Here is a 27,330-nt window from a genome sequence, read left to right as displayed (position 1 = left end):
TTCTGCGAAGCGCCGGCAAGTAAAATGTGTGCGGACTGATAGGTCAGAGCTCTCATTCTCCGGGCGACTTTAATATGCACGTCGTGCTTTCAGCTCTCCGGACAAAGACGCCGACACTTCGCAGGTCCCTCGAGTGGGACTCAGAAGACCGAACAGAGCTCCAGCCTTCTGCTAGTGTCCGTTCTTGCCCCTTTTGGCATCTCGGGACTTGTAGTTTTGTCCACTATATCTTTGCTGGAGAAACGAACGCTGAGACCACAACTCCCGTCACCGCGCGAGGACTGGCGCCATCAGAGCGCAGCCTCAGGAGGGGGCACGGGCGCCATTGACCAACCCGCTGGTCGAAGGGTCCGCCTTCCTGAGCCTAGGAGCCCCTGTGATTGGTCAGCTGCCTCGCTTCTCACGGAGGGGGCGACAGGTGAATGAAAGAGGGGCGTGTCGGTGTGCGGTAGCGCGGCCGCAAGGCTGGATCCCGCTGAAAGGTGAGAGTCGAGAAGCGGGTTCGCGCTACCTCTTTCATTGGTTTGGGGAACGTTCGGGGCGCCCCAGGAGGTCCGCCTTGGGTGGAGGGAGCGGGCAGAGAGCTCCCCTCTTGGTCGGCCTCCCTCGGACCTCCCGGCCCTGGCTGCTCCCGAGACCTCCCGCCACCCAAACCTGAGCTGGATGACCGACCCTTCCCTCCCTCCAGAGTGGGGAGCGTCGGCGCGGCGGCAGCTGTCCCCCTTTCCTTGGTATTGGGCTGTCTCGCCGCGTCGTCCAGCCGGGTGGTCCTGGCGCCCGCCCATTGCGATGGTGCTGGGACGCGAGGGCTCGGCCAGGTTGGGGCAATGCCCACCGCAGCGATGGTCACTTTGTCTGCAGGAGGCAACGAGACGGGTAAGGCCCCTGTCTCCCACCCTCAGGAGCCAAAGACCGGTCCAGGAACTGGTTCCGGTGATCTCCGCAGGGTCGTCTGTCTTTGGAAGGTGGGGAAGGGGTGGAGATCCCCTTGTCTTGGGAACAATTTAGCAGGTGAACCCAAGGTGCAGTTGACCCTGAAATTTTTTCTGTGAAAATGGAAACTCTTCTCCCGTGTCGTTCCCCCTCACTCCATGCGTTGGGAGAGGAGTGACTTCCTCAACCCTATGGGGAGTCAGGTTGGCACAGCGGTTAAGAACGTCAACCCTGGAATCAAACCAATTTTGGTTTCAGTCCTGACTTGCACATGTTAGCTATAAATCTGAACTTCAATTTCCTCCCCTAAAAAAGAGGGTATAACAATGATATCTACTGCATTGGGTTAGTGTGAGGTAAAAGTTAATTAATGCTGGTAAAGTACTGTCTACAGTGCTTCACGAAGAGTGGTGTTCAGTAAATGCTAGCGATGGATGAGCAGGTTTTCATTATTCTCAGGTTGGTGAGACTGAAGGAGTCTTGGCAGAGTCGGCGGGTGGAATTCAAGGCTGGTTTTGGTGCCAGCATGAAGGCAGTCATGTGATCTGGGTAGCATTCCCTAAGGGAACGTGGGAGTGTGCTGTAGAGAGTAGTGTTGGCATCTGCTCTCTCCCGGAGGACATGCACGGTGTACTTGGCTCATTTTTCTATTCCTGGCACCTTCCTTGTATGTAACCAGTAACTGTTGAATTGAATTGCAACAGTCAGAGGGCTGGGGGTTCCCCTAACCGGTGAGGCTAAATGTACTTCTGAGAGCAGTAGATCCAGAGAGCTTCTTTCCAAGGAGAAGTAGTGATCCTCAGCCTGTCCCACGGTTGCAGGGCACCAAAGGCAAGTGATACGAATAAGGATTTCCACAGTATATGCCAAATACAGGGTTGGGGAAAGGGTTGTGGACAGACTTTTGCCAAGTTAAGGAGTATTGACATGACCCAACAGAATCTGGATTATTTGCAGAGAGAAAGCCAAAGGAAATGGGTTTGGGGTACTGTCGCTGGAAAGGAGCATCTTCCAGTAAAAGATGGAAGTGCCCTGTAGATAAAACTGTTCTTCAGCTAAGAAGTGTTGGGCCTACACCGGTTTATCTCCCTGATTGGCCAACTCCTTATTCCTCTGCCCTTCCTCCTTTACCCCCTTTGTTGAAAAAGAAAAAATGAAAGCAGTACATGCACTTAGTGAAACATTCTAACAGGTTGAAAATGAAAAGCGGAGATCCCTTCACGTACTTCTTACCCTTAATCTCTCTTCTCAAGGGTGTCTGCTATTAACTCTTTTTTGTGTAACCCTACATTGAAAAAAATCATGCTTATACAGATGGAATCATATGGTACATTTTGTTTTGCTTCTTGTCTTTTTCTCTCAATATACCTCGATGACCTATCCATAACGAACACACACAACTCTGGCTCATTAAAAACGTGGCTGCATGGTATTCCCCTGTGTGATTGCCCCTCATTTATTTAACTTGTCCCCTGTTGGACATTCTTTATTCTTTTGTGCTCGTATAAAAGCCTGGTGAATGGACATCTGTGAACTTGTAATTTGATATTTTTGGGCAACCCATCCAAAAGGGTAAATTTTTATATTGATATTTCTGGGACAAAAGAAGTGTGCATTTTAAGTTTTAATAAATATTGCAAAATTCCTCTCTAGAATGGTGTTCCAAGTTACATCTGCATCACCAGTGGATATTAGCACATGACAGTTGAAAAATGTGATTTTACCAGTCTGATAGGTTTTCTTTCAGTTCTGAGGAATGGAGTAAACTATGGTATTGAAATGTTGTATTTTCCTATATCTTGATTTTCCCTTCATATTTTTCTTTTTCTTTAAAGTTGATTTATTTATTTTGAGAGACAGAGAGAGAGAGAGAGAGAGAGAGCATGAGCAGGGAAGGAGCAGAGAGAGAGGGAGAGAGAATTCCAAGCAGTCCCTGAGCTGTGGCAGAGCCTGAGGCGGGGCTCGATCTCATGAACCCATGAGATCATGACCTGATGACCTGAGCTGAGATCAAGAGTTGGACCCTTAACCAGCTGAGCCACCCAGGCACCCCGTTTATATTTTTTTTAAGTTTTTTTTTTTTTAATTTATTTTGAGAGAGAGAGAAAGAGAGTGTGCACCAATGCGTGTGAGTCAGGAAGGGACAGGGAGAGGGAGACAGAGGATCCAAAGCAGACTCTGCACTGTCAGCGTAGAGCCCGATTCAGGGCTCAAACTCATGAACCTTGTGAAATCAAGACCTGAGCCACCCAGGTGCCCCTCCCTTCGTATTTTGATTGCCAAAGGCAGCAGCAGGAACTGCTGGGAAGGCTTGGTTGGAAAAGTCAGAAGAGGTGGGAATGACAGGGAAGCCTTAGTCCTGTGACAACTTTCAGGGTTGATTTATTTGGGAATCGTAGAATTTTGCAGATATCTAACGGTTTTCTTCCTTTCTGAAGCAAATGTTAATTTTAACTACTTTGGATGAAAAAATTCCAGAAATTATGATATAACTTCCTTGACTTTAAAATGAATATAAACAGATAAGAATCTTCTTGAGGACTTAAGCCCATCACTTATAGCCCTGGGCTATAATTTAGTGCTGTCCTAAGGCCATTTTGAATATGTAGGAGCATTTAATGTTGCTTAGCTAAATGGCCTCAGGCTGATGTTTTGAAAAAATTCCTGGGTCTATTTTTTTAAGAAACATTTTTTACCTTTTCCTAGCTGTCAACTCTCACTTTTGTCAGTTTACTATCTTATAGAGGATCCTCTCTACTTCTCTCCCTAATTGGTGGTCTAGTTTCTAAACTGAAACAAGTGAAATGCATCACTTGTTATAAATATGTATAAAGTAAGTGTGAACTGCCAGTTAATAAGGTTCTTGTGGGTCTTTAATGAGTATAGTCCGTGTAGTTAGTACACAGACTATGGGGAATCAATTTTGCCGATGGAAGAGCCCTTTTTGTGGGGAGAAAGTGCCTGGTTTTTGGCTGGTTAGGGTATTGTGGCATTGCATTTGTAGAAAGGAAGAGCACTAAGGAGTTTTGACTTGTGGTTGGCAGCTCTAACCAGGCCTTTTGTGATTCCAGTAGAGGGATGATGGACTTGGTTCTAGAAACTTCCCTGTGCTCAGTGGGTCAATACGGAAAAGGGGTAGTCAATGGATTGTTACGGAAACCGAAGTTCTGCTGCTTGTCGCTCTAGAGGCCAATACTCAAGAGATGAGTTTTGATTGAAAAAGAATGTGAGTTTTGTTCAGAAGCCCAGGTCCTGGGGAGAAGGCGGACTCTTGTCCAAAAGCCAACACCGAGGTTTCTGCCTGACCCAGGGATTTTTAAAGCGATTTAATCAGTTAAGGGAGTACCATGGTCTTTGACATTTCTTGATTGTGTGAGGACTTGATGATGCCAGCTACAGAATTATCTCAGTGCTCAGAGGTTGTACAAGAACGTCTGGTTCCTGGTTACCCGGGGGTTGTGCAAGAGCACTCTGTTCTTTCTGCAAAGGAGGGCAAGGTTTGCAGATGTGTAAAGGGAGGTCAGCAAAGTCATTTGCGTGACCTTAAAAAAGAAAAACATTTTGCTCAATGTTTCTGGGCTAATCAGAAAGCTGAGGTGGCTTCAAACAGACTCGCTGGCCTTGTGGCCTAGGAAAGTTCTGGTCCTTCATTCCCCAAGGCCAGTGGTCCGCAAGTCTTAAAAGAAAGTAAATTAGTTCTGTTACAGATCAAGGGCCTTAAGTCAGCAAGCAAGGAGTGTGTTAACTTGAAGTAGGTTGACCCTTAAGACCAGGCTGGAGTGCTGTTACAGGTTGGCTCTGTGGTTTGTGTGATGGGAAAAGATGGAAGAGAGGGAGCTCGGGGAAGGTCAGCATCTGTCTTTCTCAGTAGCAGAAGGATTGTAAACTTGATTTATACCTGCTCTTTAGCAGTTAAGAAAGGAGTATTCCTTTCTACTTACCGAACCTACTTTGTCCAAAGCACTCTGCCAGGTGCTATGGGGGATAGCAAATGAAGTAAGATGTGGCTTGTACCTTCCAAGGCTTTTAGTCCCCTGACCAATGAGGGCCAGGACCTAAAGTTTGGAGGAGTGGACCAAGGATAGTGGAGTCAATCCGTTAAGAGTCTCTCAGTTGCAAGAGATAGAAAACCCAACTCAGACCAGCTAAGGCAAAAAGGGACTTAACTGGCCTCTGGCACAGCATGAGTTGGGGCCCAGATGGTGTCCCCGGGGCACCTGTTGCTCCTGTCTGAACTGAGCTGTCATCTTTGTTGGGCGGTTCCCTTGGTGGTGAGGCAGCATCTTAAAAAAAAATTTTTTTTTAATGTTCTTATTTATTTTTGAGACAGAGAGAGACAGAGCATGAGCAGGGGAGGGGCAGAGAGAGAGGGAGACACAGACTCAGGAAGCAGGCTTCAGGCTCCGAGCTGTCAGCACAGAGCCCGACGCGGGGCTCGAACTCACAAACCGCGAGATCATGACCTGAGCTGAAGTCGGGGACGCTCAACCGACTGAGCCACCCAGGCACCCCTGTGAGGCAGCATCTTTGACATCCACATGCCCACCGAGTAGAGAGTGCTCTTCTTTGGGTGCCCCAGTAAACATTTCATTGCTTTTCATTGCTCTGACCCAAGCCACATGGCCATCTCTCAGCTAATCACTGTGGTCAGAAGGTGGGACATGTTGATTGTGGTGGCCTCTATTATATCTAGAGCCTGGGGATGGGGCCAGCTTGATGCAAAACACATTGGCCAATGGAGTACCTGGGTGCCTCAGTCAGTTAAGCATCTGACGTTGGCTCAGATCATGATCCCACCGCTCATGAGTTCGAGCCCCACATCAGGCTCTGTGCTGATGGCTCAGAGCCTAGAGCCTGCTTTGGATTCTGTGTCTCCCTCTCTCTGGGCCCCTCTTCCAATCGCACGCTCTCTCTCTCTCTCTCTCTCTCTCTCTCTCTCAAAAATAAATAAAGATTAAAAATTAAAAAAAATTAAAAACACATTGGCGAAGAATGGGGGAAGGGTGGTTCTATCAAAGCCAGAAAAACTACCAAAACCATAAGAATGATGAATGTATGCTGGCTAGCCCACCAAAAGCTTCCATAAAGTAGTAATAGGTGTGTGCCCAGACTTGTAAGTATGGTCTCTGAGTTCCGTATCAGGACTGAACTGTAAGTCTTAGATTTGGGTGTTATCTATATTTTGAGTCTTTAAATTTTTTTTTTAAATGTTTATTTTATTTTGGGGGGGAGGGGCAGGGAGAGATGGGGGACACAGAACTTGAAACAGGCTCCAGGCTCTAAACCGTCAGTATAGAGCCCGATGTGGGGCTCAAACCCACAAACCACAAGTTCATGACCTGGGCCGAAGTCGGGCGCTCAACCAACTGAGCCACCCAGGCGCCCCAGTGTCTGACTCTTAATATTGGCTCAGGTCCTGATCTCATGATTCATGAGATCGAGCCCCCCTCTGTGCTGTCAGCACAGTTGGGATTCTCTCTCTCCCTCTCTTTCTGCCCCTCCCCATTCATGCTTTCTCACCCTCTCTCTCTCAAAAATAAACTTGAAAACGAAAGGAAAAATTAATTGGTAAATTAACTTCAAAAAAACAATCTTGGCAGAGATCCAGGCTACTCCAGAGCAGCAGCAGCTGGTGGAGACATGGAGATGCAGTCCTATCATGCCAAGCTCTTGGGGGAGTTGAATGAACAGCGAAAGAGGGACTTTTTCTGTGACTGCAGCATCATTGTGGAAGGGCGGATCTTCAAGGCCCACAGGAACATTTTGTTTGCCAACAGCGGCTACTTCCGAGCCCTGCTCATTCACTACATCCAGGACAGCGGGCGGCACAGCACCGCCTCCCTGGACATAGTCACCTCCGATGCCTTCTCCACCATCTTAGACTTCCTGTACTCTGGGAAGCTGGATTTGTGCGGGGACAACGTGATTGAAGTCATGTCGGCGGCCAGCTACCTGCAGATGAACGACGTGGTGAACTTCTGCAAGGCCTACATCAGGTCGTCCCTTGACATCTGCCGGAAGATGGAGAAGGAGGCTGCCGTGGCTGCAGCGGTGGCGGCGGCGGCGGCGGCGGCGGCGGCGGTGGCGGCTCATCAGGTGGACGGCGGAAGCCCCAGTTCAGGCAGGGAAGGGACCTCCTGTGACACCAAGAGCGTGGTCCCCTCTCCGGCCGAGGGAGAGGAGAGGGTGGACTGTCCAAGAGAGCCCCCTCGCAGTGACTGCAGAGGCTGCCACCCACTGGAACTGGCGGCGAAGGACGGCCAGGGCAGTGGCCCAGCTGACAGTGACCTCTCTATTCTGCCCAAACAGATAGAGCCCAAGGTGGAGTTTGATGCCGACGAGGTGGAGGTGGAGTTGGGCGAACAGCTGCAGCCGTACGCCACCCCACTCAGCCTGGCCCACGTGGACGAGGGTTTGCCCGGTGGCCAGGCCATCGACTTGGCTTACGGTAACTACCACGTGAAGCAGTTCCTGGAGGCACTCCTGCGCAACGGCGCCGTCCAGAGCAAAGGTGACGTGGACCATCACTTTTCTCGAAGTTTGGAGGGAAGACCAGAGGGTGCGGGAGGAGCCATGAGTGCCGTGATGGATGTCCAGACCGACTGGTATGGAGAGGACTCAGGTGAGCTCCATTCGCCTTCAGCATCTCTGCCGGTCACTTAGCACGCACACCTGTGCCTTACTGGCTCCCATCACCATAATCGTCAGCATTGCCATTGTCACTGCTGTCATCACCACCGTCTCCACCACCGTCATCACCACCACATTATCACCACCACCACCAGTGGGTGTTAGTCGAGCACCTGCTGTGTGCAGGGCATTGTCTCTTCCTGTGTGTTACTATTTTACCTCTACAACTGGAGTATAAGGGTGTTGAGGGCAGTTTGAAGACGTGGGAAAAAAATCTACTGTCTTTTACTAACCAGCAGTGGGGCTTCAGTTAAATCAGTAAATCTCTTTGAACCCATTTTGTTCTGGAGATAATCATCCCTGCCTTGCCTTTCTCACAGCATTGAGGACCAAATGAGAAGGTTTTCAGAATTTTTTCTCATGTACGAGAACATATTCTAAGAAATTTATTCTTCTCTGTGTTAACCTTGGTGCCTGGCACATAGTAGACAGGCAGTTTTGGTCGATGGTGCATCTACTTGAGAATATCTAAAATGAGTCGGCATTTGGCTTTATGTGAGTAAATTTCTTATATCCTTTGGTAGGCTTTTAAAAAACTATTTAAGGGGAGCCTGGGTGGCTCAGTCGGTTAAGCGTCCGACTTTGGCTCAGGTCATGACCTCACAGTTTGTGGGTTTGAGCCCTGACTTGGGCTCTGTGCTGACAGCTCAGAGCCTGGAGCTGTTTCGGATTCTGTGTCTCCCTCTCTCTGCCCCTCCCCTGCTTGCACTCTGTCTCTGTCTCTCTCAAAAACAAATAAATATTAAAAAAAATTAAAACAAATTTAATGTTGATACATCTAAAGATGTGTGTGTTTTAATTAAATCATCAACCTTAAACTAGCTTTTATATCAAATATTTTACTTCTGTAGGCTTTTGTGTTTTAAGAGAACTTGGTTGTTCCCCTGAACATTCTGAGAGATGAGTTAACATGACTAACTCTCCTGAACAGGTGGGGTAATTGTGTTGTAAAGCGTCTTGGAGAGAGAAATAGATTTGGCCGCTACCTTACTGATGAAAGTACCCTATAGCTTCCAGAACCTCAAGCCAAGAAATTAATGAATCCCAATTTAAATTCAGCCTTCAATACTGAGCAGTGAAAGTATTTTAGATAAGGGAGATCAGCTGCTTTTATTTGTTACTAAGTGGCTGTCTTGAGATGTTTAATTTCATTTTTTAAAGCAAGAACGCTCTGTATGCCTGATTAAAACTAGGCTCGGAAACTTGAAAATGCTCTTTCTGATCCTCAGGGACACTGGCTTAACCAGCATTTAGAAGGTAGTGGCTGTTTTCAGTGAACACACTGTGGGAACGGGTTGAAATCTCATTTCCGTGCATAATAGCACTTCACAGACGGTGACCACCCTTTCACATCCATTAGACCCTCATGAGTTTGGCAGATGAGTGTGGAGAAACCGAGACCCACAGGGTTTGGTGAATTTCCTGAGAATGCAGAGCTGGTAAGTGGCAGGGCTAAACCTAGCAACCTGGGCTGGCTTCATTTCATTGAAACAAACTCTGAAGGCAGCACATGGATTTCAGTGCCATGGTTTTATCTTTCAAGCCCTCTGCCCATAAGCACAAGTATCAAGAAATAGTCTTCAGCTCTACGCCATCTTCATTCAAGTCCAGTCCCTCAGTCTGTAAAGTCAGGTTTCCAACTACAAGGTAGTTGGAAGGCAGCCCCTCCTGGCCCTGGCCATGCCTGTTGTCTGCCAGGTTTCTATTCCATTCACATGGCTCCTGGGTAAATTTATTCCAAATGCCAAGGCGCAGAGTAGGACTGATTTGTTTGGTCATTCATTTATTTGCTCACATATTTTGAGTACCTTCCTGGTGAAGATTCGAAGATAAGTCAGACATGGATCCAGCCCTCAAAGAACTGATGGTGTCTTAGAGGAGATGGGATGCGTGTAATTGGCATCACATGATGTAAAGTCACCAGGGCTGGAAGACAGATGGAGGTGTGATTTTCACAGTAGTCCAGAAGCAGGAGAACCGGATTCCTCGTGGGAGATCAGGGAGGCATTATGAAGGTGGCATCTGAGGGTAAGAAGAGACATAGGGAGAAATTGATTGGAGTCGGATTATGGAAAACCTTAAATGCTAAGAGGTAAGGTTTTGTCTGTAGGCATAGGGGAATTTTTGATAGTTACTGAGCTTGGAAGTGGACAGGATCTGTGCTTGTGGGACATTAATTTGGCCTCAGCACCCGATGGTGTGGAGATAGGAGACAAGGGCAGGGAGACAGTCAGGAGGGTGTTGCGATAATTCTGTAGCCACATTGCTTATATCTGACGTTAGCAGACACTGCCAGATCATAAGGTCCTCCTGTAAAGTCTTCTCCCCCCAGACCTCCAAACCCCAGTTCCAGCACCTGCCATTGCTTCTTTGAAAGTTCATCTACATTGGTCACCTCCACTGTTTTACTTCCTACTCTTTTCTCCGCTCACTGTGGTCTGGCTTCTGCCCCCTCCACACCACTGACACTGCTGCCATGAGGTCAGTCATAGATTTGCTAGAGTCAATCCGGTGAGCGATTTTCAAGTGTTACCTTACTTGGCCTCTCTCAGTAGTTGACTCTGCCCTTTCTTTCCTTCTTGAAATTCTTTCTTCCTCTGGTTTCTGACACTATGGGTACCCATTGCTCTTAGCCTCTGCCCATTGCTTTCCAGTCTCATCACAGGGTCATTTAATGCCAGTGTGTCCAGTTCTCCATCATTGGCTTGCTTCTTCAACATCTTATCATTGCTGCTAACTAATTAATTAACTAACTCATCAGTTTGTTCTCTGTATTTATAGGTCTGATTCTGCTTTTTGTTTGCTTATTCATTTATTTGGTTTTTTAGGTTCCATGGATGAGTGAAATAATATGGTGTTTGTGTTTCTCAGTCTGACTTATTTCACTTAGCATTATACTCTCTAGGTCCATGTATGTAGTGGCAAATGACATGATCTTATTCTTTTCTGTGGCTGAGGAATATCCCAGTGTGTGTGTGTGTGTGTGTGTGTGTGTGTGTGCGCGCGCGCGCACGCGTGCACACGCAAGTGTGCATATGCACCACGTTTATGTCACATCTTCTTTATCCATTCATCTATTGATGGACACAGGTTGTTTCCATATCTTGGCTATTGTAAATAATGCTGCAATAAACATAGGAGTGCATACATCTTTTCAAATTAATGGTCTTCTTAAGCTTATTTATTTTGAGAGAGAAAGAAAACACGAGCAAGGGAGGAACAGGGAGAGAGAGAGTGAGAGAGAGAGCGCGTGAATCCCAAGCAGTCTCCGTGCTGTCAGCATAGAGCCTGATGCAGGGCTCAAACTCACCAACCGGGAGATCATGACCTGAGCCGAAATCAAGAGTCAAATGCTTAACTGACTGAGCCACCCAGGTGCCCTCAAATTAGTGTTTTTGTTTCCTTTGGGTAAATACCCAGTAGTGGAATTTGAGAGACCTCCATACTGTTTTCCACAGTGGCTGTACCAATTTATATTCCCACCAACAGTGCACACGAGTTCCTTTTTCTCCACATCCTTTTCAGTGCTTGTTATTTCTTTTTGATTCTAGCCATTCTGACAAGTATAAATAAAGGTGATATCTCGTTGTGATTTTGATTTGCATTTCCCTGATGATTAGTGACGTTAAGCATCTTTCATGTGTCTGTTGGCCATCTGTATGTCTTCTGTAGAAAAATGTCTATTCAGGTCCTCTGCCTGTTTTTTAAATCATACTGTTTTTATGGTGTTGAATTGTGTAAGTTCTTCATATATTTTGGATATTAACCCCTTCTCGGATTTATCAGTTGCAAATATCTTCTTCCATTCAGTAGGTTGCCTTTTTGTTTTGCTGATGGTTTCCTTTGCTGTGCAAAAGCTTGTTATTTTTATGTAGTGCCAATAGTGTATTTTTGCTTTTTTTCCTCTTGCCTTGGGAGACATATGTAGAAAAATGTTGCTGTGGCCGATGTCAGAGAAATTACTGCTTGTGCTTGCTTCTAGAATTTTTATGGTTTCAGGTTTTACATTTAGGTCTTCAATCCATTTTGAGTTTACATTTGTGTATGGTATAAGAAAGTGGTCTGGTTTCATTCTTGTGCATGTAGCTGTCCAGTTTCCCCAGCATTGTTTATTGAAGAGACTGTCTTTTCCCCATTCGTATATTCTTGCCTCCTTTTTCCTAGATTAATTGACCACGTAAGCGTAGGTTTATTTCTGGGCTCTCTATTCTGTCCCACTGATCTGTGTGTCCATTCATTCAATCATTTAACAGACATTTATTGAGCACTGACTATACGCCAGACACTGTTCATCAGCATGAACAAAAGGTAGTCCTTGTCCTCATGGAGCTGATGTTCCAATGCAGGGAGACAGACAACAAACATATAAATAAGTGTATAATACGAAGAGAACAAAAGCAGGGGAAAAGTTGACAGAGAGTGAAGGGGATGCTATTTTGTTTAGTGTTGACAAGGAAGGCCTTTCTAACAAGTTGCTTTTGAGCAGAAGCCACGAGGGAGGAAGAGAGCAAATTGTGCAGGTAAATCAGGGAGAAGAACATTCTGGGCAGAGGGAAGAGCAAGGTGCAAAGTGCAGGTCACACTTGTCGGGTGAACAGCAGGGTGCTGTGGAGGCCGGAGTGGAGTGGGCGAGGCAGAAGGTGCTGGAGGATGAGGTCAGAGAATTTGGGTGAACACAGATCAGCTAGGGCCCTGAGGGCCATGAGAAGACCTTTGGGTCTTACTCCAAGAAGGGATACCACTAGAAGTTCTCAGCCAAGAGTGACTTGAAATGACATATATTAAAAGGATCCGGGGCGCTCGGGTGGCTCAGTCGGTTGAGCGTCCAACTTCGGCTCAGGTCACGATCTCGCAGTTTGTGAGTTCAAGCCCTGTGTCAGGCTCTGTGCTGACAGGTCAGAGCCTGGAGCCTGCTTCAGATTCTGTGTCCCCCTCTCTCTCCGCCGTACCCCTGCTTGTGCTCTGTCTCTCTGTCTTTCAAAAATGAATAAACATTTAAAAAATTTTTTTAAAAAAGGATCCCTTTGGGTAGTGGTCTTCTTGGATAAGACTGGACTGTCTCTCAAGGTAGAACGAACCGGATGTGCTGATGGCTTATGTGAGTGGTATGAGAAAGACAGAAGTCAAGGATGACCCTAAGGTTTTTAGCTTGAGCAGTTGATTTAGACATGTTATGTTTGTGACGCCTCTCAGATATCCAAGTGGGGATGCTCAGTAAGCAGTTGCATCTGTATGTCTGGAGTTCCGGGTTGGGGGGTGCAGTCAGAGCTGAGATATAAATTTGGGAGTCATTAATGGGTCCATGGGATTTGAAACCTATATATCCCGTGAACTTATAGGTGTAGAAGGAGAAGATGAGAGATTTAAGGACTGAGCCCTGGGGAACTCCAGCATGTCAAGGTCAGAAAAATAGGGAGAAACCAGTAAAGGAGACCGAGAGGGGGCAGGCAGTGAGGTGGGAGGAAAATCGAGAGTGATGGATGCCAGGAGGAGAAAGCGTTTCAGGAAAAAGGAGAAATTGACTATGTATAGTACTGTGCGTAGGCGGATTGAAAACTGATCACTGGGGAGGTCTTTGGTGGGTTTGACAAGAGCAGTGTCGATGAAGTAGTGGAGCAAGAGACCAAACGGCCTGAAACAGAGCTGGGGAATATAGGCGGGAAGACAATGAGTATCGATGCTTCTTTCAAGCAGTTTTGTTGTGAAGGGGACAGAGAAATGCATCAGTAGCCAAAGGGCCATATGAGGTCTAGGTTTTTATTAAGGTGGAGGATCTAAAAGCATGTTCGTTTGCTGATGGGAATAGTCCAGGAGAGGGGAGGATAATTGATGGTGGAAGAGAGGGGCAGTTGATAGATCGAGGGCAGACACGGTCCCTGTACAAATGGCAGGGACAGTGGGGCTCTGCATGTGAGGAAGGACAGTTCATTCGTAGGAACAGGAGTGAAAGCAGACCACATGTGTTCATAGGAGAGTTTGGGGGTAGCTGGGAGCATGTAGAGGTTCTCTTCTGATTGCTTCTCCTCAGTTAAAGCAGCAAGGATGGTGGCTGAAAGGAAGGAAGGGGCAGCGGGGGTGGACAGCTGAGCAGAGGGAGGGTGTGGAATCGTCCCTGAAGAACCAAGGGCTCTGATATTAGTGCTCAAAGAGTGATGGTTAGATGGATTTGAAGCGAGACTAGAACACACAGTTGTGTTATTTTTCACCAGTGATGTTAGCTTGCCTTGTTTCAGGTATGGAATAGGCATAGATTTGTATTTACCCAGAATTTAGGTTTAACCAGGGGAATACAGATAGAGGGAGAGACAGGACTCAGGCAGTTGAGGGTGGATGTGAAGGAGTGATTTCAGTGATGGATTGTGGGTACTAAACTGGGGAAGGAGAGGCATGAGGATCCAAGGAGGTGAAGGACAGTAAAATGGCAGCATAGTCCCTGGCTTGGCCCCAGCCAAGAAAGGACACTTAGGGGGTGAGCTGGAAAGATATGAGATGGTGACTGGGAGGTGGGGTGCTTGAAATGTGGACTGTGGAGCAAATGCAGTTATTGGCAATATCTTGGTATGGGGCCATGATTCCGCTCCCAACTATACACTAGCAGGGTGCTTTAAAAATATGCTTGGGAGGCACTTGGGTAGCTCAGTCAGTTAAGCATCAGACTTTGGCCAGGTCATGATCTCAGGGTTGGTGAGTTTGAGCCCACATCTGGCTCTGTGCTGACAGCTCAGAGCCTGGAGCCTGGAGCTTGGATTCTGTGTCTCTCTCTCTTCCTGCCCCTCCCCAACTCGTGCTCTGTCTCTCCCAAAAATAAATAAACATTAAAAAAACTGAAAAGATATGCTTGGGACAGAGATTGGGCATCAGCATTTTTTAAGTTTCCCAGGTGATTCTTTTTTTTTAAGTTTATTTATTTAATTTGAGAGAGAGCATGAGTGAGGGAAGGGCAGAGAGAGAGGGAGAGACAGAGAATCCCAAGCAGGCTCCACACTGTCAGCGTGGAGCCCGACATGGGTCTCAAACGCATAAACTGTTGAGATTGTGACCTGAGCCGAAATCAAGAGTTGAATGCTTAACTGACTGAGCCACCCGAGCACCCCTTTCCCAGGTGATTCTGATATGCAGATCAAGTTGAGAACTCTTGGTCTAGGACCGGGTAGCTGACATGGGGTAGAAGACAAGGAGGAAAGGAGGTCATGGAACAGAGAGGCCAGGGTGTTGGGTCATTTTCAGTATTCACACCAAGAATTACGCTAGGAGTTATGTTGTGAAGGCAATGTGCTCAAATCTCCATGGAATGACGAGGTGACGTTGGGGCTCCTAGATGACTATGATAAGGAGAGGTTGGTATGCTAATGGTGAGGTTTTGGGGTGATGCTAGGGTGGTCTGGAGCTGATGGCCAAGAAGGAAGTCTTGAAGACGTCTTTGGTGCAAAAGGTGATTTTATTAAAGCATGGGGACAGAACCCGTGGGCAGAAAGAGCTGCACTGGGGTTGTGAAGAATGGCTGGTTTTATAGTATGGAGTTTGGGAGGAGGCCTCCAGAGGGACTTTGACATGCTAAAGCAGACTCCTAAGATACCTGAGGCCTTGCTATCGTCAAGCCAAGGTTGTTTTCCCTTTAAGTAAGGCATTAACATTAGGACAGTAAGGGTTTCCTGGAGAAATGTTATACTCTGTATTTGCCTCAAGTATTTGTCAATGGGCTGCAGGTTATAAGGAATGTAATTTTACCTGCCATTTCCTTCTTGCCTTTGTTTCCCACATCACTATTGAGGGGTGATGTTGGGGCTCCAGGAAATGGAGTCTATAGGTTTCTGGAGATTAGGCTGTGGATAAGATTGCCTTTTTCTTGCAATTTACTAAGATATTTGTAAACCCATGTCCTATAAGACTGTGATCTCTGTCAGTTGGCCATTTCCTTTGTCCTTAGGCAGCCAGGAGTGCCTAAGGAATATCACACACGTCCCACCTGGGGAGGAGGGTGTGCTAGCTTGCATTTTGTCCTTAGCCCACCTCATGCTCTCTCATCACTATCATTCGATGGTGTGAGCTTCAAAAGATCTTAAGGTTTTCGAATATGGAGGGAGGGACAGTGGTCTGGAGATGACAGTGAAGCACAAGGAGGATCCTACTCACCTCCGACCCAGAGGTGTCAGGGTTATGGGGTAAGGGAAGCAGGGTGTTCAGGGGAGAGCCAGGTCTCAATGAAAGCAGCAGGTCCAACTTGCTGAAGATTTGCAAAACTGTATTCTTCCCTTCTTTCCCTAAGTTCCAGATGTATCTGTCTAACCCAGATACTCCCCCATGGATGCTATGGGGCTGCCCCAAACACAGTAAAATCCAAACTGAACCCCTCATTGTCCCAGTACCTGCTTTTTCTCCTGTGTTCCCTGCCTCAGTTTATTCCACTGTCATCTACCAAATCAACGGACCCACAATCTGTGTCATTTTGAATCTTCTCTTTCCCTTCTCTCCCCTCCCCCATGTGGTCACTGCATGCTGTTAACTTTACTTCTCTGCTTTAATTCATGACATCTCTCATCCTCTCCCCCTCTCTTCCTGCCTTTCATCTTGCCTCTCTTAAATCCTTCCCCTGCATTGCCCTCTGAGGGAGCTTTTAAAACTCAGATCTGACCATGTACTCCCCCTCCTTAAGATTCTAGCTGCTTAAAGAATAAAGTCCAAGAGGGATGCCTCGGTGGCTTAGTTGGTTAAGCATCCAACTTCGGCTCAGGTCACAATCTCAAGGTTGGTGAGTTCGAGCCCCGCGTCAGGCTCCGTGCTGACAGCGCGAAGCCTGAAGCCTGCTTCGGATTCTGTGTCTCCGTCTCTCTCTGCCCTTCCCTTACTTGTGCTCTATCTGTCTCTCTCTCAAAAATAAATAAATATGGGGGCGCCTGGGTGGCGCAGTTGGTTAAGCGTCCGACTTCAGCCAGGTCACGATCTCACGGTCCGTGAGTTCGAGCCCACGTCAGGCTCTGGGCTGATGGCTCGGAGCCTGGAGCCTGTTTCCGATTCTGTGTCTCCCTCTCTCTCTGCCCCTCCCCCGTTCATGCTCTGTCTCTCTCTGTCCCAAAAATAAATAAAAAACATTGAAAAAAAACATTTTAAATAAATAAATAAATAAATAAATAAATAAATAAATAAATATGAAAAAAAATTCTTTTAAATCTTGCTCAAAGATCACTCTTCTGTGAAATCCTTTTCTGAACTCCTAGAGAGAATTCATTACTTTCCTGTCTATACTTCTTCGTCACTTTGAAATTTGCATGTGCTACATTACATTGTATGAATTTGTTCACATGTCTTTCTGTCCTGCTAAACTTAACTTCTTGAGGGAGGAAACCGGTGTCTTGGTAATGATGGACCTTGTTAACGCAGTGTTGGGCATTCAGATGAACGTTTGTGTTGGTAAAATCAGATCATGAGAGGGGAAGGGGAGTGTGCTAATTCTTACTTTTCTGGTGCAGAAATAGTTAACAATTGGTTTTTCCAACGACTAACACTGGACCCATTTTACTTAATGTTTTTGTAGATAATTGAGAAGAAAGGTAAAGTATAACACCAGGCCGGTGAGGATAGATGGCCAGAAGGTTCCACAACCCCTGAGGAGGGAGCAGGAAACTGGCATCTCAGCCCCAGTGTGACCAATGAGAACTAAAATAATCTAACATATGTATATAGTGATGAGCCACGAGCTGCTGCTTTTATTCTAGGAAACCCCTTTGGACTCACTATAGATTATGAAGAGTGTTAGGCATTATCGGACGGGAACTAGAAACCAGAGAAAATCTCCACCCTTATGTAGAATGATGTCGGGTTCTCACCTGCGGTTCAGCTTGCCATACTTTTGGCAGCACCTTGGAAGAGACCAAGCCCAGCTAGGTATCCCGAGAAGGTCCCAGAGAAAAGGAGTTACTCCAGTGTTGAAAGAAACCACAGAAGCCTGGCCTGCTTCATCAGTAAGGACACCAAGGACTTGGTGTTTGTGTTTATTGATGATGGTGACAAAAATGGCTGATATTTATGAGCCCCTACCCTGTCCCAGGTGCCGTGCTTTAGGTGTTACTTCATTTCATTCTTACCATAATCCTTTAAGGTGGGAACTATTATCATCCGTATTTTACATATGAGTAAAGTAAGGCGCAGAGAAGTTACGTGAGATGTCCAAGGTCACACGTCTGGTAAGTGGTACAGCTGGGGCCTGAACCCAGGCTTCAGTGCCTGGAAAGCTTGAGTCACTAGTGCCTTCCTATGTGACGTGATATGGCCAAGGTCTACAAAAAGTCCTGAAGGACGTGGATAGAGGGGACACATCTTGGAATACTGTAGTAAGGGTAACTCGGGAAACTTGAACAGTTTTTATACCTGGGGATTAATTGTGTTGCCAATCATAATGGTTGTACATGTAAGATGGGGAAAAAAAAGTTGGAAAACGATTTAAGTGAATCCCTGGATAGTTGATGATCTCAGGTATATAGAGTTAATACGAATTCTAGTTTACGGTCTGTGCCATAGCACACCATTTCTGCACGTGCCTGGAAGCTGTTCTTAGGAGCTCCTGTCAAAGAAAGCATGGATCCTAGGGGAGAGAGAGACAGAGAGAGACAGAGGGAGAGAACCTGGATCCTGATCCAGGGGTGTGATCCATCAATAACAGAGGTTTCCAAACTTTTGGGGGTCATGAGACCAATTGAGAAGGTCTGTGTTAGTCAGTTCAGGCTGCCACAGCAGAATACGACAGGCTGAGTGGCTTAAACAACAGAAATTTGTTTTCTCACAGTTCTGGAGGCTCAGAGCCCAAGATCAAGGTGCTGGCAGGGTTTTTTCTTCCTGGCTGGCGGACAGCTGCCTTCTTGCTGGTCCTCACGTGGCCTTCCCTCTGTGCATGAACAGAGAGAGTGAGATCTCTGGTGTCTCCTCCTCTAATTATAAGGACACCAGTCCTATCAGGGTAGGGCTCCACCCTTATGACCTCATTTAACCTTAATTGCCTCCCTATCTCCAAATATAATCACACTGTAGTTTAGGGCTTCAATGTATGAATTGGGGGGGATGCAATACAGTTCATGACAAAGTCTCAATCAGCGTTGTCTTAAAATGAAATCAAACAAAATAGATACCGTCAGATTGACTGTTATTTTGGGAAGCTTTTCCACTTATCCACTGGAAGACACCACTGAGGTGGTGATGTAAGCTGTATCTCTAACTGAGCCACAGAGGTTGAAAGCCAGTAAGAACTGTATGGCATTCCTTGCAACCCTTTACCCTCCGGCTGATGGGGAGCCGGACAAAGACTTGGAATTTGCAGTGTCTTGCCGTTGGCTAGTGGTAGAGTTGATGTCCTCCCTCTCAATCTGGGCTGGAGGAATTCCCCAGCTCCTGATCACCTGTCGGAGGGTGGCCAGTGTCATTGTTGCTTACAGTGCAGCTAAATCAACCCATTTGGTTCCCCAGGTGATGTGCTGGTGGTCCCCATCAAGCTCCACAAGTGTCCTTTCTGCCCTTACACTGCCAAACAGAAGGGCATCCTTAAGCGGCACATCCGCTCACACACAGGCGAGCGGCCCTACCCCTGCGAGACGTGCGGCAAGCGGTTCACTCGACAGGAGCACCTGCGGAGTCACGCCCTAAGCGTAAGTGTCTGGACTGGCAGGTCTCCTGTGGTGAGGGCGGCGGGGGACACAGGGGAGGGGGTTCCCGACATCTGTCTGATGTAAGGGTAAACCAGCCTGTCTTTTGGGGCGCCGAGGTGACTCAGTTAAGTGTCCAAGTCTTGATTTCGGCTCGGGTCATGATCTCACAGTTCGTGAGTTTGAGCCCTGCATCAGGCTCTGAGCTGATAGTGTAGAGCCTGCTTGGGATTCTCTCTCTCTCTCTCTCTCTCTCTCTCTGCCCCTCCCCTGCTGGCACTGTCTCTGTTTCTCTCTTAAAAACAAAAACAAAAAACAACAAACAAACAAAACCTTAAAAAACGAACAAAACAGTTTGTCTTCTGTGTCTTTGTCCACTGGACTATTTTCAGAGAATTTTAAACATATGTTTCTACTAAATTAAAGCTGGGTTGGTAGCACTTAGAGAAAGTTAAAACTTATATGATTACAGACCAGTTTTCTTAGACTCAAGAAAGTTTAGATCCTAGTTAGGGATGGTTGTCATAAGGCAGAGAACAGCGGGGCTTGGACAGGGAATTGTGGGTCTGTTCTCACCAGTGTGATACTAAAGGTGAGAAAGCTGTATCCTCAGTTTCCCACCTAATGCCAGTACCTGGACATAGGGAAAGTACATGCCGCCCTTCATAAGGCCACCTGTGGACAGCAAACAGGGCTCCAGACCAAGGTGACCTCCCCTCCCACTGGCTACTCCCCGGGAGCCCATCTCCCAGGTGAGTGGTTAATTCCCACCAGCTAAAAGGCATTCAGGCCATTTAGGAAGGCATGTATTTAAGATCATCTTTGAGCAAGGCAATCAGTCTTTGGGAAATCAAACATAAAAATGGGTTTGGACTTCAAAGGACACTCTCAAGAATGTGACAACCCACAGAAAGGGAGAAAATACTTGTGAACCGCTTATCTGCTAAAAATCTAGTAACCAGAATATATAAAGAACACTTTCAATTTAACGATAAAAAACAAATAACCAGATTAAACAATGGATGTGAATAGACATTTCTCCAAAGAAGAGATCCAAATGGCCAATAAGAACATGAAAAGATGCTCAACATCATTAGTCATTAGGGAAATGCAAATCAGAGCCACAGTAAGATACCACTTCAAATATACTAGAATTGTTATCATCAAAAAAAAAAAAAAAAGTGTTGGCAAGGATGTGGAGGAATTGGAATGTTCATACACTGCGGATAGGAATGTAAAATGGTGTAACCAATGTGCAAAACAATTTGGTGGTTCTTTAAAAAGTTAAGCATAAAATTGCCATAGGTCCCAGCAATTCTACATCAAGGTATATACCCAAGAGAACTGAAAGCATGCATTCACACAAAAAAGTACATGCCCACAAGTGTTCACAACAGCATTATTCACAGTAGCCAAAAAGTGAAAACAACCCAAGTGTCCATCAACTGATGAATGAATAAAGAAATTGTGGCCTATCCATACAATGGACCCTTAATTCAGCCATAAAATGGAATGAAGTTCTGATACAGCTACAACATGGATGAACCTTAAAAGCATTATGCTGCTTGAAAGAGGCCAGTCACAAAAGGCCACGTATTATATGATTTCATTTATATGAAATATACAAAATGTGCAGACTCATGCATATAGAGTAGATTAGTGGTTAGTAGGGGCTAGAGGGGTGTCGGATGGTAGCAGGGTGACAGTTAATGGGCACACGGTTTCTTTCTGGGGTGAGGAAAATGTTCTGGAATTAGCGGTGCCTGGGTGGCTCTGTTGGTTAGGCATCGACTTCAGTTCAGGTCATGGTTTGTGAGTTCGAGCCCCGCATTGGGCTCTCTGCTGTTAGCACAGAGCCCGGTTTGGATCCTCTGCCCACCCCATCCCTCTGCCCATCCCACCTGCCCTTCCCCAGCTCATGCTCTCTCTCTCAAAAATAAATAAACATTAAAAAAAATGTTCTGGAATTAGATGGTGGTGATAGTTGCACAACCTTGTGAGCGTACTAAAACCCATTGAATTGTTTGCTTTAAAAAGGTGAATTTTGGGGCACCTGGGTGGCTCAGTTGGTTGAGTGTCCGACTCTTAACTTTGACTCAGGTCATGATCCTAGGGTCATAGGATCGAGTCCCACGTTGGGATCCATGCTGTGCATGGAGCCTGATTAAGATTCTTTTTCACTCTCCCTCTGCCCTCTCCCCTGCTCCTCTCTCTTTCTCTCAGAAAAAAAAAAAAAAGGTGAATTTTATAGAATGTGAATTATGGGTTTGAAAGAATCCAGACTTAAGATAAGTACAAAGTTACTGACTGCCTCTGCTCTCAGGGCTGGCCCCAGCACACTTGTCTGAAAGTAGCTTCATTCCATGGTCTTAAGTTTTTGTTTGTCTTTTTTCCTCCTCAATTTATATCTCCAGTCTGTCTTGGCAGCAACAGGTCCCTGGTGCCCCTAAGATGTTTCATCGATTGGAATCCTCATTCCCTCTATCTTTCCACATTATACAAAGTCCAGTCTACTGCAGCCTAAAGACGTGGTATTCAAAGGCACCATCAGGTTGCAAAGGTCATGTACATATTCTGGTTGGCTCAAGTGCTGTGGGGTTAGTATAGGAAGCCCAGAAGACCCCATGGAAGACAGGGACATTGGCCAGGATGTAGTGGCAGCTCCAGCAAGCTGAGTATAGTGCTGTTGGCCCTTGTCCTCCACCATTTCTCTCTGTCTCTACCTCTTGTGTCCATCCTGCATCCAGAGTCTCTACAGGAGAGGCTTTGGTTCACAGAGCTCCTTTAGGCTGGAGCTCCTGAATAGCGCACACATTAGATAGTCCCTTATATGGAGGGGGGCCCTGGGGCTGCTGCCCTGAGGAGTTGCTGCATGGGGTAGGAGATCAGGTTCCTTTTTCTAGTATGCAAAGTGCTTCTCCTAGGTAAGGAATGTATTTATCAATGAAGAGTTAAGAATGAGACATCTGCCACATATGGAGAAGATACCATCTAACAAGTCTGCCTCCCTAATAACTAGATAGTCCCAGGTACAGAAAAAGCCATGCTTAAAATCCCCATCAGTTTCCTGAATGTTCTTTATATGCTGGACATAGGGATATAGTAACAAATGTGACAGAGAACATGAATGAGAATGGTCCCTGCCTTCTTGGAGCTTATAGTCTAGTGAATTTACCAATAATTTGTTAGAAAATCAACAAAGGAAGGAGTATAGGTGGGAATATATAGATGGGGACCTAACCTGACCCAGAGCATCAGTGAAGAGTTCCTTCAAAGGTATTAGTAGTAGCGGAGGCCTTGGCAATGGGGGGTGGGCACGTTCCTTGCATATCCAATGGCCTTGGGGGTGGAAACACCGTCGTCGTGAGGCTGAGGCTGTGGCAGAGAGAGCAAGCAGGAGAACGTTTACTGTGTCTGCTTGTAATTTTAGGTCCATAGATCCAACCGTCCAATCATCTGCAAGGGCTGCAGAAGAACCTTCACGAGTCACCTGTCCCAGGGACTGCGGCGCTTCGGGCTGTGTGACAGCTGCACCTGTGTTACAGACACACACGATGATGAAGACGATTTGATGCCCATCAATCTTAGCCTGGTGGAGGCCTCGTCCGAAAGCCAAGAAAAGAGTGACACAGACAATGACTGGCCAATCTATGTGGAGTCTGGTGAGGAAAATGACCCCGCTGGAGATGATTCTGATGGCAGACAGCAGATTCGGCCCAACTTGTCAGATCAAGAGACACTTACGTAGCGGAAAATTCTGGGGGTGGGTAGGGGGAGAGGTTTTAGAATTTGTTGTTGCTCATTCTATGTTCGAAAGCCACCATTTGTCCAATTTTGTGGAACCCCGAGAGGAACATGTTTTCATACTATCGTTACATTTTTGTTACATTACACGGTGAAGGTTGGATTTTGTGACTCAAAGGACTGATGACTTCTTACTGGAATGCCCTTGCTTTCTGAGGGCCTTGTTGAGTTAATTCTGAGTGAATTAATGCTTGCCCCAAGGCTTCCCATTTTTCCTGTTGTGCACCCAAACTCTGGTTAGGAGAAAGACAAGAAAGTCTCCATGCTTGAGACATTTAATTGTCTCATTCCTCCAGATTCCTTTTTTTTTTTTTTTTGTCAGCCTTTTTCTCTGGAAATGTAGGCAAAAATATTTTGACATCAGTCTTACCTTTGCCAAGCTTCTCCTGATGGATTCCATATTTTAATTTTCTGGTGAAGTATTTTTTTTTTAACATTTATTTATTTTTGAGAGACAGAAGGACAGAGCACAAGTTGGGGAGGGGCAGAGAGAGAGGTAGACACAGAATCCGAAGCAGGCTCCAGGCTCCGAGCTGTCAGCACAGAGCCCCACATGGGGCTTGAACCCATGAACCGAAGTTGGACGCTTAAACAACTGAGCCACCCAGGAGCCCCTCTGGTGAAGTCTTAAAGACAAAGCTTCACTGATATAAGGCAGGCAGGGCTGTTTGGCTCCATGAGTGTAAAGATACTTCTAAGACTTCAGTTTTAATGGCTGGGAGTATTTATGTGCACGCAAGCATGGAAATGAGCTGAGAGACTCCTGGGCACTCTGACTTGCCCAGCTAAGTTCAACTTTAAGTTAGTCCTGAGAAAGGAGACTGTGAGCCCAAGTCTGGGTGGTTTCCCTGTTTAGTTTGGGATCTGACCGGTCTGCACACACAGATAACCTGTTTTGTGATCATAAAACAAGTCATTTGGATGAAACTCAAACCCCTTCCCTGTGTTTTCCTGCCATTTTCAAGAGCCGCTGCTGTGTAATGTGGAAATGTAGCCCCTGCTGACGGCCTTCTACTTCGATTATGAATATGAATAGAACTTTAATTGGAGGGAAAGTGTGAGCCTGTATAAACAAGTTATATTTCTAAATCATTTGCCTTTTAAAGTTTATTTATTTATTTTGAGAGAGAGAGAGAGAGTGAGTAGAGGGAAGGGGCAGAGAAAGAGGGGAGAAAGGATCCCAAGCAGGCTCCGGGATATTAGCCCAGAGCCTGATGCAGGGCTCGATCTCACAAACCATGGGATCATTACCTGCGCTGAGATCAAGAGTCAGACACATCTTTTACCTTTTAAAAGATCCTCTGGAGGGAAAGAGAAGATTGGTAGAAGAACAGGTTTTTAAAATCTTTGCAGCCAACACAGTTATTCTAACAGAAGAGGGTATACTTCTTTAAAAGGCTGAAGAAAAAAAATAAATAAAAGGCTGAAGAGCAGGAAATATTAGGGATTAAGGGATATTCAAGGCACTTTCATAATTTTGTCTTATATTAAAGACATAAGACAAAAAGATAAAGACATAAAGATAGATTTTTTAAAATTATTTATGTATTTATTTTAATTAGACTCCACACCCCACGTGGGGCTTGAACTCATGACCCTGAGAGCCAGCCAGACGCCCTCCAAAATAGATTTTTAAAAGAAATCCCTTTTTCTTCCTTTAATTTTAGTCTAGTTGTGTTTCCAAAGGTAGTGAAATCACCTTTCTGCCTCTTGAGCAAAAATAATAATAATAATAATAATAATAATAATAATAAAAAAACATTATAAATTGGCTTGTGAATGTTAGTCATTGAAGAGTTCAAAATGTGCTTAAATCATCTTCTCAATAGAGGTTAGAACTCCAGAATGGTATTACTCGAACTGTGGCCCCCAGACAGCTGGTCTGTGAATTCTTCGATACCAATCTATACAGCAGGACCATGTGTTGGCCTGTAGTAGGTTGGAAACCTCAAAACTGGTCTTTTACCACAGATAGTTTGAAAATTATTGTTCTAGATCAAGAGTTGAAGACTAGAAATTATCAAGGACCAGAAACACTTTTCTTCCCTGAAATGGAAATATTAGCTGTTGTTTAAAAGGAGGGATCTTCGCAAATGGGAAACCTAATCGATTGTGTAGAAGGTGTACTTTGCAAGGAGTTAGGTTTGATATTTTTGCTCTGTTTAAGTTATTTCTGATGGTTTTTTTTTTTAAAGATTTTATTTATAAGTAATCTCCACACCCAACATGGGGCTCAAACTCACAACTCTGAGATCGAGAGTTGCATGTCTCACCAACTGAGCCAGCCAGGCACACCTAAATTATCTCTGGTGTTTTAATGTGACTTTTCTACCTCCCAGTTCAACTTCTGTGCCCACTTTCTTTGGTAGAGCAACCTCTTCAGTGACTCCATGACTTAATCATATGGCTGGGTCCAAAGTAAACACATTTACACTAGCAATTTCACTTTAGGACAGTGACTTTCAACTGTGGGTGATTTTGTCCCCCAGAGGACATTTGGCAATGTCTGGAGGCATCCTAAACTGTTACAACTCAGGGCAGGGTACTGCCGGCAGCCGGATGAGGTTGGTGTTCAACATCCTACAACGCATAGGATGGCCCCTTATAACAAAGGATTTTCTACTCCAAAATGTCAGGAGTACCAAGGCTGAGGAACCTTACCATCAGATAAAGTTGGATTTTTAAAATGACCTTTAATGAGTGAACTTAATTTTGTGTTATGTTTTAGGTTACCTTTTACCTTCATAATATGTAGTAGGCCCTCATGCTCCCACGAGTCTTGGAAAAGAGTGGAATTAGTAAAATCAGGAGCTGAGGCTAAATTGTTCATAACTTGCCTAAGCTCTGATTAGGTTTGTGATGTAGAAACTTAGAAATTCTAGGAGCACCTGGGAGGCTCAGTTGGTTAAGCGTCCAACTTTGGCTCAGGTCATGATCTCATGGTTCATGCGTTCAAGTCCCGTGTCAGGCTCTGTGCTGACAGAGCTCTGTCTCTCAAAAGTAAACGTTAAAACAGAAATGAAGGAAGGTAGGAAGGAAGGAAGGAAGAAAAGGAAGAAAGAAAGGAAGAAACTCTGATCTGATTCATACTCCCAGAACCATTACTAGGTTCTCGTCATTTTAGCACATTTTATTTTATTATTATTTTTTTAATGTTTATTTATTTTTTGCGAGAGAGAGAGACTGAGCATGAGCAGAGGAAGGGCAGAGAGAGAGGGAGACATAGAATCTGAAGCAGGCTCCAGGCTCTGAACTGTCATCACAGAGCCTGATGTGGGGCTTGAACTCACAGACTGAGAAATCACGACCTGAGCTGAAGTCAGACGCTTAACCAACTGAGCCACCCAGGTGCCCCTATTTTATTATTTTTTTAAAAGTTTATTTATTTATTTTGAGACGAGTGCACGCATGCACATGAGCGGGGAAGGGGCAGAGAGAGGTAGAGAGAATCCCAAGCAGGCTCTGTACTGTCAGCACAGACAAACTGTGAGATCATGACCTGAGCCGAAATCCAGAGTGGAACGCTTAACCTACTGAGCCACCCAGGTGCCCCTTATTACATTTTACAGTAGCAAAATTACTGGGAGGAAAATGGAACATGAAGCTTAATATTTAAATTATTCTTTCTGTAATGTCTCAGATTGTTGCATTTCCAATTGGCTGTTTCGAGTTTGTATGCTGACTTTAGTACTAACTGGACCACTGAATTCTATCACTTTTAATGGAGATAATCCCTTTATTTAGACTATCGAATCATAAACTATCCTCTGTTTTAAATTTATGTTCACAGTTAGGGGTCAATATTTATAATTGCACAGTGTCTTTGGGGTGTAATGAATGGGGCTGGTGACATCTCTATAAGTAAATTAATAGTTGGGTCCAACACAGACCATTAATGATTTATTTTATATCTGGCATCTTTCTGGCACCCTCTTCTTCCCCTCCTCCCCCTCCTCCCCCTCCTCCTCCTTTTTTTTTTTTTAATATAATTTATTGTCAAATTGGTTTCCATACAACACCCAGTTCTCATCCCAACAAGTGTCTTTCTGGCACATTCAATCCAAGTTCGCAAAGAGATTATTTGTCTTACATTAGATACATTGCGTGGACAGTAACAGAATTCTTATTGGTAATGGAACTTAAAAATGGCATCCATGGGAAGTTGTTTCTTTTGGGGGAAAGGGACAGACCTTCATAGCAAGGGTTGGAAAGGAATGTAAATGAGGCCTGTATCTGTAATAGACTAAGAAATGACATAGAGCAATGGGACTTC

General features: G+C 45.5%; 1 protein-coding gene across 1 annotated transcript; it reads left to right on the top strand.

Annotated features, from left to right (window-relative positions):
• ZBTB8B (zinc finger and BTB domain containing 8B) lies at positions 1 to 24,796 on the top strand. The gene is made up of 4 exons (XM_060622116.2): positions 1 to 482; positions 6,534 to 7,555; positions 19,078 to 19,256; positions 22,684 to 24,796. The coding sequence occupies exons 2-4, from the start codon at positions 6,574 to 6,576 to the stop codon at positions 22,999 to 23,001; spliced, it is 1,479 nt and encodes a 492-aa protein (XP_060478099.1). The 5' UTR covers positions 1 to 482; positions 6,534 to 6,573; the 3' UTR covers positions 23,002 to 24,796.
• The last annotated feature ends 2,534 nt before the right edge of the window (positions 24,797 to 27,330 follow it).

Source organism: Panthera onca, chromosome C1 (genome assembly GCF_046562875.1).
Source record: "Panthera onca isolate mPanOnc1 chromosome C1, mPanOnc1 haplotype 2, whole genome shotgun sequence".
Lineage (NCBI taxonomy): Eukaryota > Metazoa > Chordata > Mammalia > Carnivora > Felidae > Panthera > Panthera onca.
Note: the sequence above shows the minus strand (reverse complement) of the source record. Positions and strands in the feature narration are given on the sequence as shown.